The sequence below is a fragment of the Coniophora puteana genome (genome assembly GCF_000271625.1).
Source record: "Coniophora puteana RWD-64-598 SS2 unplaced genomic scaffold CONPUscaffold_5, whole genome shotgun sequence".
Lineage (NCBI taxonomy): Eukaryota > Fungi > Basidiomycota > Agaricomycetes > Boletales > Coniophoraceae > Coniophora > Coniophora puteana.
Window position 1 is genome coordinate 1,510,725 of NW_006913057.1, and position 14,953 is coordinate 1,525,677.

Sequence of the window (14,953 nt, forward strand, 5' to 3'; positions counted from 1 at the left end):
TTGTTGCGCGCCTGGTCACAATTTGCCGCTTCTCGCTCTCTTTCGTTCCCTCCTCCCAAAACGCCAGATGGCTGCCCGCGCTTTCTCCCGCCTCGCCCCCGCCGTTGCCAATGCTCGCGCAGCTCGCGCCACCCACCCTTCTCTTGCCTTCCGTCACTCTCTCCGCCGCTCATATGCTACCCAGTCCGAACACTCGGCATGTCTTTTAGTTTCCAGCTTGTACTTTTGTCTGATATCTTCCGTAATCCCAAGATGACAGTTCGTGAGGCCCTCAATGCTGCTATGGAGGAAGAGATGATTCGGGACGAAACCGTTTTCGTCATGGGCGAAGAGGTTGCACGTTATAACGGCGCATACAAGGTCGGGCCTCCACCTCGCATTTTCTCTTTGTCCTGTCCTTATCCAATCGTCCCATCCAGGTCACCAAGGGCCTTCTGGACAAGTTTGGTGAAAAGCGGGTGATTGACACGCCTATCACTGAGATGGGTTTTGCTGGTCTTGCCACCGGTGCAGCCTTGTCTGGTCTCCGTCCCATGTAAGCCTCGAAAAATACGCGTGTCTGAAACGTGCTCACGCGTGTCTTCAGTTGCGAGTTCATGACTTTCAACTTCGCCATGCAAGCTATCGACCAGATTGTCAACTCGGCCGGGAAGACGTACTACATGTCTGGCGGCAACGTGCCATGCCCCGTTGTCTTCCGCGGCCCTAACGGTGCTGCTTCTGGTGTTGGTGCTCAGCACTCGCAAGACTACGCTGCCTGGTACGGTTCTGTGCCCGGTCTCAAGGTTGTCAGTCCATGGAGCGCAGAAGACTGCAAGGGTCTTTTGAAGGTACGGGCCCCCGCACTATTCTCCGACGGCTGGTATCTCATGGGACAACCTGGGTAAATTTAGGCTGCTATCCGGGACCCCAATCCCGTTGTGTTCCTTGAGAACGAGATGTTGTACGGCGTTTCTTTCCCCGTCTCCTCCGAGGTTATGTCGGACAGCTTTGTCCTCCCCATTGGCAAGGCCAAGGTTGAACGGGAAGGCAGCGATGTCACCATTGTCGCCCACAGCAAGATGGTCACCCACAGTCTTGAAGCCGCCGATGCCCTTGCTAAGGAGGGGATCAAGGCTGAAGTCATCAACCTGCGTAGCATTCGTCCCCTTGATATCGACACGATCAAGAAGTCGGTCAAGAAGACCAACCGGCTACTTATCGTCGAAGGTGGCTTCCCTGCCTTTGGTGTCGGTAGCGAGATCTGCGCCCAGATAGTTGAGAGTGAGGCATTCGACTACCTTGACGCGCCTGTTGAGCGTGTCACTGGCGCTGATGTTCCTACGCCTGTGAGTGTTATTTTGGCTTCATAGCTGTTGATCTTTGTTTATTCTTTTCCGCGCAGTACGCTGCCAACCTCGAAGCCCTCGCATTCCCCGACACCCCCCTCATTGTCAAGGTCGCCAAGCGCGCTCTCTACCGGACCAACTAGTCTGCTGCTTTCGTTTTTCATGGATGTTTACCTTCTACACGTATTATTCTCTATGGTGGCCACTAGTTTACATCGGCAATAGACATATTCATACTGCTTGACCCTCCTGAGCGCAGGCTACGACCAACATACAGTGATAAGCGTTGAAGGTCGATTACGGTCTCACACCTGGCATTCAGTCATTATGCGCCTTGGTATTCTACTTATTTTTGTGTATGAGAACTAGATTTCTCATATGCTTGAACCTAAGCGGATGCGGACAGCATTCGCGTGAGCCCCAAGACCCTCGCAGTCCGCAAGAGTAGCCACGACAGGTCCAAGCTTTTGTAGACCTTCTGCAGTCACATGCTGTGATGTGATATGTTTTTGGAATGACTGCGTGTTGACACCGCTGAATTGGCGTGCATAGCCATTTGTTGGGAGTGTGTGATTCGTGCCAGATGCATAATCGCCGCAGCTACGCACACGATGCCGTGTCAGCTCACCATATCCTCGTCAAATTCATATTGGCTTACCTCTCTGGCGAGTATGGCCCAACGAAAACGCTTCCTGCATTCTTGACGTGCTTGACCCACCCCTGAGCGCCGCGAAGGTGCAAGATCAAGTGCTCTGGTGCGTAGTCGTTCGAGAATTTGAACGACTCTTCGACGCTGGGCGCCTTCACGACTAGACTGCGCCTTATGCTCTCTCTCATAATGTCGACGCGCGGAAGTGCGCGCGCCTGCTTGTCGACCTCTGCTTCTATCTCCACCAGCATCTTGTCAGGTAAAGAAGAGCTGACGAGGACGACTTGGGAGTCAACGCCATGCTCTGCTTGAGAGAGGAGATCAGCTGCGACGAATGCAGGATTGCAAGTCTCGTCTGCGATAACCTGTGAATAGCATAGCTTCAGTGCTGCTTCTAACAACTAGGCTGACTTGGGACCGACCAAAACCTCCGAGGGACCAGCGGGCATGTCGATGGACACAAGCGCATCAGTGTCGTTCTGAACAAGCATCTTCGCAGCGGTGACCCACTGGTTCCCGGGGCCAAACACCTTGTCCACCTTGGGAACGGTCTCAGTACCATACGCCAAAGCTGCCACGGCCTGTGCACCACCCGCACGAAGGATAGCATGCGCGCCAACCAGATTGGCAACATACAACACCTCCGGAGAAATGCTCCCGTCCGGGCGGGGAGGCGTCGCGAGCACAATCTGTTCGCAGCCCGCGACTTGGGCTGGCACGCCGAGCATCAGCGCCGTGGACGGGAGGACGGCTGTGCCCCCCGGAACGTAGAGGCCTACTCGGGAAATCGGACGCGCAAAGCGCGAACACACCACGCCCGGCATCGTCTCGACTTCGAGCGTGGCTCCGTCCACCTGCGCTGCATGGAACTTTTTGATGTTGCTGTACGCGATGTCGATGGCCTCGCGCACCTCCTGCGAGAGAGAAGGGGACTCAAACGGTGGGAGGAGGAGAGGCGTGTCCAGCTGCGCCTTGTCGAACTTGGCGGTGAGCTCTAGAAGCGCGGCGTCTCCGCGCGTTCGCACATTCTCCACGATGGGCTTCACTTTGGCGATCATCTCGTCTGATTTGAGCACGGGCCGCTTCAAGTATGCTGCTCGCTCCTCGGGAGTAAGCTTAGGATCGGATAAATCCACCGTGCGCATGCGGATGGGTGCATCGGGGTCTGGCTTTTGCGGTGTTTGCGTCGGAAGAGCAGGTTTTTGAGACGAGCCTGACGAAGGCAGATACGGTGCTTTGGCGTTACCAGGTCTCCGCGAGATTTTCTTTGCTTTGAAGTTCAGCGAGTCTTCGATGTCCCGAATGCTTACTCCAGCCGCAATGCAGCGTGTCAATGCGAAGTATATCAAGTCGGCAGCCTCGAATGCCACATCTTCCTGATTCTGAGCGTCACATAGCTCATCTGCTTCTTCCTTGATCTTGGCTCTAAGGAGCGCAGGGTCGTCGAAGAGCCTGCGCGTATAAGACCCTTCTGGAGCATTTTGTTGCCGTGCTTTCAAGGTACGTTCCAACGCGGAGAGCCCGTCTACCTCGCCAAAACACGAAGCGCGATTGAGGTGACAGAACCCGGCGCCATGCTGGATGACGCTGAATTCCAAAGCGTCACTGTCACAGTCTACCCGGATGTAAACGACATCCTGAGTGGCACCCGAGGTCTCCCCCTTCCTCCATAGGCCGTGCTTCCGAGAGTGATACACTCCTTGTCCTGTAAGGATGGCTTGTGCTACGGATTCTCGAGAGGAGTATACAAGGCCGAGGGAGCGGCCGCCCTCGTTGTATGAGGAGACAACGGTCGGGAACAAACCATCTGGGCGATCCGATTGGAGGGGGGCGATGAATGCATCGGCGACGTTGACTTGTTGGTCGGATGTGGGTGCAAGGGTAAGATGGGAGAATGGAATGACGAGCGAAGCACCAATGGCAGCTAATTGAGTGATAGAGGATGGTGTAGGCTGGTCGTCGGACAGGACGTGGATAGACAGACCGACAAAGAATCTGGAGACCGAGGTAATGAGATCTACATCCGAGGAAGGCGTCTTCAAGAGGACGCCTGAGACTGCTGTGCTGAGCGAATCGGGGACGGCGCCGGCATTGGAAACATCAAGCAGGAGGATTAAGCGTTCGGGAGGAACAACGCCGATCAAGTTCTTGGCCGCCTGCAAAGGGACGATGGCCTTGTGTGCCCCCTCGTCAAGGTAGCGGATGATATCATCTGCGGTAGCGGTTTGATCAAACTGAACGTATGAGGTTGCGTCGGGAATGAGCTGCTGCGACGGGTCGATAATGATAGGAGCAACACGCGAGACGACAGAGAAAAGCTCGTCGTCGCGTTCCGCGTCGAGAAGAGCAACAAAGGGCGGCATGGTCGATCCACAGACAGATGCAACACTAACTTTTTCTTTACCGGCCACTACTAATCTAAGCAGTAATGCCACCGGCCTGACTCGATCAGACGCTCGCAAACCCTTCATTGCCAACCTATCAATTCATGTTATGTAACGAAAGTGAGGACATGTTCTAGACCGGTGGCCTGGGCTCTGAATGTAGCGATGAACTTTGCGATGAACAGGGATTCCGGAAACCCGTCATTCGACAACAACAAAAAAGGATAAAACTGGTTGAACAAGAGTGATACGCGGTAAGTTTGCGGTAAGTATGGCGACGATGCTATGTTAAGATAACAAGTTATGCTACAGTGGTGTTGAAACGATGCTGGATGTGTTGAGACAATTGCAAGATGAGGTGCTAAAAGCGTGTTGTGCGGACGAATGCGGATGTCATAATGAGGGTGTTGAAACAGATGCTAGGTAACCACAGCAGATGAATGCAGGGTATAACATGCCTTCCCGAAGGCGCTTTGCCTTAGTGACCATAGTCGTACCTGAGCAGGGTATGGTCAGCCTCGTGTAAGATTACAAACAGATTGTATGTGTAGGACCCACTTTTTATAAAAGGTCTCCGAATCCGTAGGTACCTGTGCGGTAATGGGGTTAGCTCAGCGACGGTCTAGAACTTCTGGACAATACATTTCCTTACCTCACCCTTGCGGGCACCTCTCGCCCTACGACCGGCCGTCTCGAGCCCCCGCCGATAGTCACGATCCTCTTTCAGCCATTGCAACGCGGTACTGTATAGCGCGCCTGGCGGAGGGGTAGATACGGTGTTGAAGAAGCCCGAAGGCCAGACCGTGGGTTCAGTGACGAAAGAGCCAAAGCGCATATGCGCGATGTGGGTGGGGAAGGTATTCAGGCCATCAAAGATGTGAGTGGCGTCTATGAGAAATTGGGTTTGTTAGGGATTACAGTATAGTTACGAAAGTGGAGGACAAGCGTACAAAGGATAGTGGCGCCGCGTGTGATGCTATCGTTTTGCAGAAAGGTGAGGAGTTCATCCCGGACGAGGACATCGAGATCTACGGTGACCTAAATATACGATCGATACGAATGAGAACTCTGTCATTTGCGCATTTCGGGCTGCGGAAAGGCACAGGAAATGTAAGAACGTACCTCGTCGAGAAGGAGGACGTCCCAGGGTGCCATGAGGCCCATACAAAGCTGGACGCGACGACGCTCGCCATCGGAGATCATATGCATGCGCCAATCCAAATCGACGTCCAAAATATCGAGGAGCTGGTCTCTACGATCCTTGTAGCGGTATCCTCCGACAGAGTCGAGGAAGACGGAGACTTTGATATCACTACGGACAACGGGGTTCATTGCCCTGGATAGGTAAAGAGGACTGATTAGTGGGCTACGTACGGGGAACTCGGGCAACTTACCATTCTGTGCCTAGGAAAGTAACGCCGGGTGGAGAGTCTCTAAAGACATCTCTGCCTTTGATGCGGATGTCGGCGCCATTGACAAGACGCTTTCCTGCGAGGATTTGTAAGAGGGTGGATTTTCCCGCTGGAAGGACAACTGTGAGCATGTATGAGACCGATGAAAGCGATAAGGCGGACTTGCCTCCGTTGGCTCCAACAAGGATGGTGCGTGATCCTGGGGGGAGATGAAGGGATATGTCGTTGAGAGAAGGCTCTGCAGCGGGGACGTGATGGTATGTGAGGTTTTGTACAGCGATTGTATGGGCCATGGCCAAAGAGTGAGGGGGAGGGAAAGGAGAGGTGGTGGTGGTGGTTGTTGTCGACGACGCTGTCTTGTATGGACGCGATGATTGGGTGAGGGTCGGGGAATAGGAACGGGGGCATTATTTTAGATATTTTTACATCAGCGATCTGGACTGTTTTTCGTGATATGAGTGGTGCCTTGTAATGATGGAGCGTGAGAACGACCCCCCGTCACGACAGCTTGTTGGAATCCGAGGTTAAGCGCTCTCTCCCTTGCCCTCGATCGTCCACCTCTTCCCTCCCCTCCGCCACCCTGGCATCCCCTCCCAGCCACAGTCACATTCCACCACCTCATATATCACCCGTCTAGCCCAAATCACACGCTCCTTTCTCTTTCTCTATCTCTATCTCTATGCTTCTCGACCCGCGCCAATGTGTTTCCTGTCCCAGTCCCGCTCCGTCCTGCGCCTGTGCTACCGATGAGTCTTGCCAGCAGATCAGCCAGTCAGTATCTTCTCCCTTCTCCATATTCTCTCCTCACACATCTACTCAGGAATTGCCAGGCGTGCGCAACATTCACCTGTGTCCCGACCAGCACCTCGTCTGGCAGTGGAGGTGGTGGGGTCAGCGGTGGCGCAGTCGCTGGTGCCGCGATAGCAGCCATCCTTGTCCTCGTTGGCGCTCTTATCGTCTACTTGCTCTATCGTCGCCGTCTCCGCCAGCAAAAGGCAGCAGCAGAAGCAGCAAATCCCAAAGACGTACCCGCTTCAGCAGCAGATGTCCTCAACAGGCCAGACCCTGCAGAAAAGCCTCCCTCTCCCCCTCCCGTCGATCAGGAACGCCTCAGAGTCCAGAGTGCCTCCAGCTACCAGCAGTCCGCCCAACGCCTCTCACGTCTCTCACGTGGTCCCTCTGCTGTCGACCATTGGGGCGCTCCCATATCGATACATAATCCCTTTGAAGACGCCGAGTCCATTCAGACAACCTCTTCTGCTGCGCAAGGCACCAACGTTATACCCATCGGTCTTGCTCCAGAATCCACTCGCGAGTCGAAACGCACCTCCAACACGTCTTCGGGGCCCGCTCGTCCCGCCCGTGCTCCCGACCTCACCCTAAACGAGAGTGGTACTCCCAGCACCGAGCATCTGCCCCAGCCCAAGGCCGGCCGCGCCCAGTCCATCCGCTCATACATGACAAATGGCAGTTACTCAAGCGAGTTCTTGAACGAGGCCCCCATGATCGTCACTCAGAGCCAACGCCAGGTCTTCGGCGTCGTCAAGGCAGAGGTTATCCACGCATCCGGTAACTCCACTCCCACTTCTCACCTGTCCCAAGACAGCCTCAAGCCCCCCTCGAATGCGTCCCGTCCCTCCATCCGCTCGCCTCTCGCCGCTTCTTCCTTTGCTCCCAGCGATTCCCCCGACGAAGCAGAGGAGCATGATTCCTCACCCCGCTCTCGCTCTGGTACGGACCCCTTCGACGACCGCAATCAGCGTTCGCCGAGCAGCCCGACCACTACTTTTGGGCACTCACACGGTTCAGAGAGCAACAGTCCTTCTCGCCCCGCCAGCGTCTATACCAACGCAGGCTCCGTCATTGATATCGGCAGTGCTACGCGTGTTAACGTTGGCTATACCAGCGGGAACAGTCTCGGTACCGTAAAGTCCCCCATGACCGCAAAGGCCAGGCTTCTCTCGCCCACATCGCCTTCATCTCAGACCTCGATATCGACCAAGCAACCTGGTAGTCTCGAAGAGCAGCAACAACGTGCTCTCGCTCACGCACAAGCTCGCGCCCATGCGCAGGGTGGCCACGGCAGGCGCATCTCGGCCGCATCGTCGGTCGTTTCCACTGCTACCAGGGCAGACTCGATCCTCGAATCGTTCCCCTTCGTCCCTCCGTCACCTATCTCGTCGAGACCTGTTCGGTCCCCACCGCGGTCACCCCTGAACCAGCAGTTCACCCAGAACGCTGACCAGGCATCTGCCAAGGATTCCCAGGCACGAACTTCTCCGCCTTCCAGTGCCCGCGAAGACAAGAGACCAGAGTCGCCGCTGGATCCGCCGCCGAGCCGAAAGATGCTCGGCATGTCGACGGCCTCGCAGTTGTCAACGACCTCGACTGGCCTCGGCGCGTTCCCGTTCCAAATCGAGAATGAGAACGGCAATGGGAGTCAGTCGCGTCCGAACTCCAGTGCACCTCAGAACGTCGAGGGCCGGCAGCGGGCGAGTCTGGACACGCTCGCACTGATGGGCGACATCTCGGCGTACCCACTCGGGTACGACAAGGAGCCGATGCCTCAGCTGCCTGACCGGTTCAAGCGGTGAGCGTGTTATCCCAAGAGATCCTTGGGAGGTGCATCGGGATTGCTGCGGAGGGGCGTGGTGACCAGCCAGCCGGACTTGCTTGTTGACGCCTCACTTCCCGTTCTCACTGGCCGGCGCTCGTTCGGCTGGTCTGAGAGCATGTGTCTGTGTGTACAACAACATCATCAATCAGTAATCATAGTGTACTCCTCGTTTGATCCCTGGTGCGGGTTTTCTTTTCATCCTTCAATGCGTAGATCCGCTGTGCGTAGCGACACCTCGGGATGTGGCTGACTCGGCAGTCTGCTGAGCTCGCTTCTTTTCCTTCTCATATACCTCCACATTAGCTTGATATCATCACCTCTTTTTTAACCAGAAAGGACTGTTCGTCGTCCTTCATTTCGAGCGTCTGTAGCTTTACTCGCTCGCTTGCTTGTGGCCGGGGTTTTATTTCTGTTTTGAGTGGTATATTTATGTTGTTGCATTCAGATTTCTCCAGTACTTACGTTGCATTTTTACTTGTCTTTCCATTCTTTCTTTCATGTTCTTGTTTTTCTTTTGCACAATGTGCATAATTAGAATGGATTGGACTGCGATCTACTGGAATGAAACTTGCATGACATTTGGAGTATTATGTTTCATATGCATTCGAAGTGGTGTTAGTCTAAGGACGCGCGTGACCATTTAATCGACCCAGACACGATGCAGCGGACTCGAGGTTGCCTCTTGCGCTCTGACGTCCACAATCAGTTCCTGCAATCTGCTGACTTGACTTTCCTTTCAACAATATGTCTTCCCGAGAGGTCGACCAGCTCGTCGAGATGGTGAGCCTGTCCTCCCCGCGCCACCACCGTGCCACCCTAAATCGGCTCGCCCGACGCACCGTGACGTCTCACTCGTTGTGCTGACAATCGACGCTGATGCGCTGCGTTGCGGCTGCTTTCAACGACAGGGCGCCACGCCTCCGCAGGCGCGCGCTGCGCTGCGCAAGTACAGGGACGTTATGCAGGCCGCGGAGCACATTTTCGAGGGCGAGTTTGCGGACGTGACGGAGGCGGACGAGCCTATGGATGCGCCTGCGCCCCACACCAAGGTCGATGTCAAGGCGGGAGGTGCGCCTGCTACGCCGGCGCGGACGCCGCGTGCTGTGGTACGTGATGCGCGCGTGGTCGCGTTGTTGTTTCTTGTTCTGGGGGGTGTATGCGAGCTGAGATGTGATATTGCTGTAGCCGTCGGACGGGGATGCGGATGCGGACGCCGACGAGGGGGACGATGAGGATGTGGATATGGACGAGGACGAGGACGGTGATGGTGAGTCTCGCGCGATGTCTGTGTCTGCGCGCGGGGATCGCGTGGTTAATGGTGGGCTGGTGTGTGTGTGCAGAGGATCAATATGTGGACTACGACTCGGACTTTGAGGGACACGATCGCCCGGCGGTGGAGGCTGATCCTTATGCAGGTGAGCTGCGTTGTGAAGCGTGCTACAGCAGGATATAGCGCGCGCTGTTCGTGCGTGCATCATCTCACACGTCTTCGGATCAGGTATCTTCTTCTCCAAGGACCGTCGGGAGGAGGTCATCGAGGTCGAGGAGGAGCCCGAAGAGATCGTATCGGAACGAACGGGCGCGAAAGTGAAGATCATGACGCAGGGCGAATGGATGAAAGGCTGCCCGGAGGGCAGCGAGCAGGGTTTCTTGTTCAGCCTGTACTCATACCTTCGTGAGGGTGCCTGTCATTGTCCGCAACAGTGCGGATATGCGGTGCCAAGGAAGAACAGCGATTTCTTCTCTTTGTTCGTGAGTTCCCCCCGCACTTCAATCTCAATGGATCGCGGGACGTTTTGGTGACGATGATTCACTGTGCATACAGAACGAGTTCTCGACATACATCGATGAACTACGCGCGATTGTCCCTCGGACGTGCCCCCAATGCAAGGTCGCGTTCTGCTTCGCGTGCGGCGAGCCAATAAACAGTACGAACAGTCGGTCCTCGCTCGCTGCTGAAGACGTCCTGTTCCACTGTTCGAACATCCAGGGCGCCATCCTCGGCGTCGGCCTGGCGATGCTGGAAACGCATTTCATCGAGCAGCGGAATCAGTCGAGCGACTCCGCAAACAGCCAGGAGGCGAAGCCGCGCACGAGCAAGCGGAGGAAGACGGACTCGCCGGTCGCGTCGCCGCCGCCGAACCCGGACGGGGAGTCGTCCGATGATGACGACGACGACGATTTTTACACGCCAGGGACAGGCGGCAAGGCCAAGGGCGGCATTGGCTACGCCGGCGACGGTCGCGAGGACGCAAGTGCGCCTTCCTTCGTCTCGGAATGTAAAACTAACTTGGGGGTTTTGGTCTTATTGTAGACGACTGGCCAAGCGGAGGCACTCCGCCTGCAGCTCGAGAAGGACGGCGACATTGGACGGCTGCTCTCGCAGATCCGTGTCTATCTGCCTTCTGTTCTGCGCGAGGGTGGAGGGCGCACGAGCGACTACATGGTTCACCCAACGGCGCTCGCGCACCTGAGACGACGGTTTAACTACGTGTGTAGTACGCTGCTGAGGAACGACTCGCTCTCGGATATGTCGGATCGCTCGGTGTTGTACTTTGAACTGTTCGAGTGGCTCGAGGTACGGATCGGCGTTAAGAGCCGCTGCATAACGACCGTCTAATGAATTGTATAGACGATATCTAACCACGAGGCTCTCGCGAGCATGATGGCCATGCCGATCATGGTCGTCGCCTCGGTCAAGTCGATCAACCCCAAGAAGCCGCCGGCGAAAGGTAAATCCCCAGTCCGCGAGCGGACAATCATCTACGAGGGCAGCTCTGGCCCACGCGAGCTCCTCGAGGCGATCGTCATCCAGTCGCAGGCGGCGATCAAGGGGCTCGAGGGGATGAAGCCCGTCGAGGAGGTCACGCAGGAGATGACGGAGGCGCAGAAGCGGATGACGAGCGAGAGCAAGGGCAAGGAGAAGGAGAGCATACCGATGATGAGCGAGGAGAACGAGAAGCTGCTCGCGTTTTGCCAGCGCATCCTCGCGACGGCGCACGCGATCGACCGCTCGCTCCGCGAGACGAAGGGCGACGCGTTCGTGAAGCGGCTGCATGCGTCGCTGCCCAGCATTGTTGGTGCGGCGGGCTTCGACTCGTCTGCGATCGCGGTCGGCGAGGACGAGGAGGGCCGGCGGAAGGCGTACGTCGACTGGGCGACGCAGGTGCGGTTCGAGTACTGCGATCTGACGATCCCGACGACGGACGCCGAGGTGGAGGGCACCGCGCCGCATTACAAGTTCTTCTTCAACACGGAGGCACGGATGCTTGCTAGCCAAGACATACCGAAGCGCTCGCTGGCGATCGCGAAAGAGGTAGGTGGGCCGGTGGGCTTTGGTGGGGTGTACTTTATGCTGAATGCGATTACTCAGCTTGCTGTGTTGACGACGAACCTCCCTGTCGCTTGGAATTCTTCGATTTTCTTGCGCGTGGACGAGACGCGTGTGGATATCATCAAGGCGCTCATTATCGGGCCAGAAGGAACACCGTATGTTTTTTCTCTGGCATAATATCCATGCATTGCGCTCACAAAAATGTAGGTATGAGAATGGATGGTATGTCGATCCGTACACCTTTTGATATATGTGCTGAGTATGTCAGCTTCCTGTTTGATATCTTCCTGGGACCGAGCTACAACCAGTCCCCGCCAAACGTCAAGTATATGACGGTAAGTCTTACGATCAAGGCCTAGGCTTAGTCTTTATGATCTTTCCAGACGTCTGGTGGGAAGTACCGGTTCAACCCCAACCTATACGCAGTAAGTAACCACACCACTAACTGCTGTCAAGAAAGTTGTTGAGTGTTTTCTCAGGATGGAAAGGTCTGCTTGTCTCTTCTGGGAACATGGAACGGACCTGGCTGGGTCGCTGGGAAGTCAACGTTGCTTCAAGTGAGTCCCGTTCTCTTCAGTCAGTCAGGTTGCTTAAATCCTTACAGGTCCTAATTTCAATCCAATCTATGATCCTCTGTGAGGAACCATACATCAATGAACCAGGCTGGGATAAGGATGCTGGCTCAAGTCGGTCGCTGGCCTGTGAGACTCTCGCTGTTGCATTGTGTCCTTCAGCTCAATGATTTTTTCCAGACACTTACAACGTTCGACGAATGGTAGTCAGGGCCGCGGTGAGTGAATTCTTTCAGTTTAATAAGCAAACTTTCCTCATGCCGTATATAGATGCTGGGCTACCTGAAAGCACCCCCGGAGCCGTTTGAAGACGTGATCCGCACGCATTTCCGTCTGAAAGCGCCGATGATCGCCGCTCAGCTAGACAAATGGCTGGCAGAGGACGATGGCAGACTTACTCTTGATGATGGCGGTGGATATGCAGTGAGAGGTGGGCCAAAGGGCCAATCCGGGCGGAGTACGAACGGGTTCAAGGAGGACGTCGATGAGATAAAGGCGGTTCTGCAAGAGCTGCAGTCGGGGACGTCTGAACCAAGTTCGGAATTGTAAAAGTTGCTTTAGCTGCGTCAACGAATGTATCTACACTAGAATGAACAAAAGTAATGAGACGGAGTTGGGTTTCCGCTGCATTTGTTGTGTGATTTTGACGCGTGGCAGGTCGCGTCGCGGACGAGGCTAAGTCCGCACCGGAGTGGAGACATGTGATATCCCCGAGGCTTAGGCGTGAAATCAATCCACACTACTTACAAGCGTTGGCAACTACTTTACATGCTGGAAAACGTCCACTCCCTCAACGTCCACATCTACCAGCCCACATAGAACATTATGAGCGACTCTACCATTCACGCACTCGCTGGGGCAGCCGGCGGAATCGTCGCCATGTCGGTGACGTAGTGAGTAACGAATACCCCTGGCTTTGTTCTCCGAGCTTACCAGCTGACCAGCCCCTTGATCGTCCTCTCCACCCGCGCGGCTGTAGAGACCAAGTCTGAGTCCAAGGTTCGCCCCTCGTCTTGCGCAGACAACCTCAGGGTTGAGAGGGTCAAGCTGACCTCAATGTTTGCAGTCTACTTCGCAAGCCGTCCTTGACATCGTTAAGCGCGAGGGTGTTCGCGGACTCTATGGTGGTCTCAATTCGAGCTTGCTGGGCATTGCAGTGACCAATGGGTGCGTCTTTCTTGAGTGTGCTACGAGGTACCTCATCAGAACTGGCGCATTGCAGAGTGTACTACTACTTCTACGAACGTTCGCGGGGCACCATCCTGAAATCACGCGAGGGCTCCAAAGCCCTCAGCACGCTCGAGTCCATACTCGCCGGCTTCATCGCCGGTAGGTCTCCCTCGAATGTCCCTAGTGCTCGTCTTCTGAGCGCGTCTATCAGGCTCGGCCACGACCGTCATCAGCAACCCCATCTGGGTCGTGCAGACATCGCAGGCCGTCCGCGTCGAGGTCCCCTCCTCGGACCCGACGCAGGCCCGCCAGGTCGAGAAGAAGCTCGGCTTCTTCGAGACCATACAGAAGATCCTCGAGAAGGACGGCGTCGGCGCTTTCTGGCGCGGCATCGGCCCTGCGCTGGTGCTTGTGATCAACCCTGTGCTCCAGTATACGGTGTTCGAGCAGTTGAAGAACACGCTGATTAGGAGGCGCACTGTGAGCCTGCGCGCAGCGGGTGCAGGGTCCAAGGTTGCGGTCTTGTCTGACTGGGATTTCTTCCTGCTTGGAGCTCTGTCAAAACTCGGTGAGCAGTTCGCATCCTTTGCATAAGGTGAGGCGTAGGGAACTGATTCAATTTGTAGTGGCTACTGGATCCACATACCCTTATGTGTATGTATTCGAGTTGCTCGTCGCCTGCAGACTTTGATTATCCATTTCTATTAGTGTTATGAAGAGCAGGATGCAGGCAGGCCACGCCGAGTCTCTCAAGTACAAATCCTCATTACACGGTTTGGCGATTATTCTCAAGGAGGAAGGGTTCCAGGGCTTGTACAGAGGTGTTGGAAGCAAGCTCACTCAGAGCGTTCTCACAGCCGCCATTCTCTTTGCAGGCCAGAGAAGGTTCTACGAAATCACAAAACGGGTGAGGAAAAGAAATAGCTTCCTTCAAATTTGAAGACTGAATTGACATGACTTTTATTCAGGTCATAAGCCAAATGGCGACAAAGAAAGTAGCTGCATAGAATACGATATAATTCGATATGTTTCCTTTGCTTCTATGTACTCATATGCTTAATCATGTAGTTGCTGCAAGTATCAGTGTCTCGCTGAGGGCTAGAGAGATGTCGTGAATGGCGAATTTGGATCACGCCCAAAGCCGCATGCGTCAACTCACATCGACTGCCAACGAGCTAGACTAGCGACACTTGCTTGTCCCGCTAGCGCTCCCCGATCGGACTGCAGGTTACTGCAGATATCAAGAACGACTATCTTCTGATATTGGGCCTGCCTCAGCATAATAGGCCAACGTCGTTTGCCAGAAGTATACGACTCGAAGGGAGAGGATGTAACTGCTACCGTCGAACAGTTGCCTCCGGGTAAGATTACAGTACCCGCGCGGCAACAGACAAGCAACAGGTTTTTTAGACGAATCCCGACAAGTAGCGCGCTCAGCGGTATGCAACATTCTGGAAATAAGCAATCACTCAGCTTCCTTCTGATAC

The 14,953-nt window shown here is 55.1% G+C and overlaps 5 protein-coding genes across 5 annotated transcripts; 3 read left to right on the plus strand and 2 right to left on the minus strand.

Moving 5' to 3' along the window:
• Positions 1 to 54: 54 nt before the first annotated feature.
• CONPUDRAFT_81683 (histidine biosynthesis trifunctional-protein) lies at positions 55 to 4,345 on the minus strand. Its single transcript, XM_007769388.1, has 8 exons — positions 2,400 to 4,345; positions 1,987 to 2,342; positions 1,385 to 1,928; positions 894 to 1,328; positions 587 to 830; positions 420 to 535; positions 253 to 360; positions 55 to 196 (listed from the first exon to the last, which is right to left on the minus strand). The coding sequence occupies exons 1-3, from the start codon at positions 4,338 to 4,340 to the stop codon at positions 1,703 to 1,705; spliced, it is 2,523 nt and encodes an 840-aa protein (XP_007767578.1). The 5' UTR covers positions 4,341 to 4,345; the 3' UTR covers positions 55 to 196; positions 253 to 360; positions 420 to 535; positions 587 to 830; positions 894 to 1,328; positions 1,385 to 1,702.
• Positions 4,346 to 4,515: 170 nt separating this feature from the next.
• CONPUDRAFT_81684 (P-loop containing nucleoside triphosphate hydrolase protein) lies at positions 4,516 to 6,101 on the minus strand. The gene is made up of 7 exons (XM_007769390.1): positions 5,940 to 6,101; positions 5,756 to 5,882; positions 5,484 to 5,697; positions 5,312 to 5,399; positions 5,014 to 5,249; positions 4,920 to 4,951; positions 4,516 to 4,858 (listed from the first exon to the last, which is right to left on the minus strand). The coding sequence occupies exons 1-7, from the start codon at positions 6,064 to 6,066 to the stop codon at positions 4,840 to 4,842; spliced, it is 843 nt and encodes a 280-aa protein (XP_007767580.1). The 5' UTR covers positions 6,067 to 6,101; the 3' UTR covers positions 4,516 to 4,839.
• A 226-nt stretch (positions 6,102 to 6,327) lies between these two features.
• CONPUDRAFT_143627 (uncharacterized protein) lies at positions 6,328 to 8,984 on the plus strand. The gene is made up of 2 exons (XM_007769723.1): positions 6,328 to 6,544; positions 6,594 to 8,984. Exons 1-2 carry the CDS (start codon positions 6,453 to 6,455, stop codon positions 8,365 to 8,367), a joined length of 1,866 nt encoding a protein of 621 aa, XP_007767913.1. The 5' UTR covers positions 6,328 to 6,452; the 3' UTR covers positions 8,368 to 8,984.
• Positions 8,985 to 9,099: 115 nt separating this feature from the next.
• On the plus strand, positions 9,100 to 12,905 carry CONPUDRAFT_122747 (ubiquitin conjugating enzyme family protein). Its single transcript, XM_007769724.1, has 15 exons — positions 9,100 to 9,496; positions 9,576 to 9,657; positions 9,731 to 9,805; positions 9,889 to 10,142; positions 10,216 to 10,659; positions 10,705 to 10,968; positions 11,023 to 11,706; positions 11,764 to 11,879; positions 11,932 to 11,946; positions 11,993 to 12,059; positions 12,108 to 12,149; positions 12,204 to 12,281; positions 12,329 to 12,425; positions 12,477 to 12,514; positions 12,567 to 12,905. Exons 1-15 carry the CDS (start codon positions 9,350 to 9,352, stop codon positions 12,843 to 12,845), a joined length of 2,682 nt encoding a protein of 893 aa, XP_007767914.1. The 5' UTR covers positions 9,100 to 9,349; the 3' UTR covers positions 12,846 to 12,905.
• Positions 12,906 to 13,023: 118 nt separating this feature from the next.
• Positions 13,024 to 14,473, plus strand: CONPUDRAFT_164781 (peroxisomal membrane protein PMP47B; the record flags this gene model as incomplete). Its single annotated transcript, XM_007769725.1, has 8 exons — positions 13,024 to 13,189; positions 13,241 to 13,295; positions 13,363 to 13,463; positions 13,519 to 13,625; positions 13,678 to 14,034; positions 14,093 to 14,120; positions 14,175 to 14,373; positions 14,435 to 14,473. Exons 1-8 carry the CDS (start codon positions 13,122 to 13,124, stop codon positions 14,471 to 14,473), a joined length of 954 nt encoding a protein of 317 aa, XP_007767915.1. The 5' UTR covers positions 13,024 to 13,121.
• Positions 14,474 to 14,953: the final 480 nt, after the last annotated feature.

Bases quoted from the DNA above. Each gene is read 5' to 3' on its own strand.
- CONPUDRAFT_122747 (XM_007769724.1), top strand. From the start codon at position 9,350: ATGCAGGCCGCGGAGCACATTTTCGAGGGCGAGTTTGCGGACGTGACG. The intron at 9,806-9,888 runs GTGAGCTGCGTT...TCTTCGGATCAG, and splicing joins GGAGGCTGATCCTTATGCAG to GTATCTTCTTCTCCAAGGAC. The intron at 12,515-12,566 runs GTGAGTGAATTC...TGCCGTATATAG, and splicing joins GAATGGTAGTCAGGGCCGCG to ATGCTGGGCTACCTGAAAGC.
- CONPUDRAFT_81683 (XM_007769388.1), bottom strand. From the start codon at position 4,340: ATGCCGCCCTTTGTTGCTCTTCTCGACGCGGAACGCGACGACGAGCTT. The intron at 2,343-2,399 runs GTCGGTCCCAAG...TGCTATTCACAG, and splicing joins CTGGTCCCTCGGAGGTTTTG to GTTATCGCAGACGAGACTTG. The intron at 1,929-1,986 runs GTAAGCCAATAT...TCGTGTGCGTAG, and splicing joins GGGCCATACTCGCCAGAGAG to CTGCGGCGATTATGCATCTG.
- CONPUDRAFT_143627 (XM_007769723.1), top strand. From the start codon at position 6,453: ATGCTTCTCGACCCGCGCCAATGTGTTTCCTGTCCCAGTCCCGCTCCG. The intron at 6,545-6,593 runs GTCAGTATCTTC...ACATCTACTCAG, and splicing joins TCTTGCCAGCAGATCAGCCA to GAATTGCCAGGCGTGCGCAA.
- CONPUDRAFT_81684 (XM_007769390.1), bottom strand. From the start codon at position 6,066: ATGGCCCATACAATCGCTGTACAAAACCTCACATACCATCACGTCCCC. The intron at 5,698-5,755 runs GTAAGTTGCCCG...TTACCTATCCAG, and splicing joins ACTTTCCTAGGCACAGAATG to GGCAATGAACCCCGTTGTCC. The intron at 4,952-5,013 runs GTAAGGAAATGT...ATTACCGCACAG, and splicing joins GAGGTGCCCGCAAGGGTGAG to GTACCTACGGATTCGGAGAC.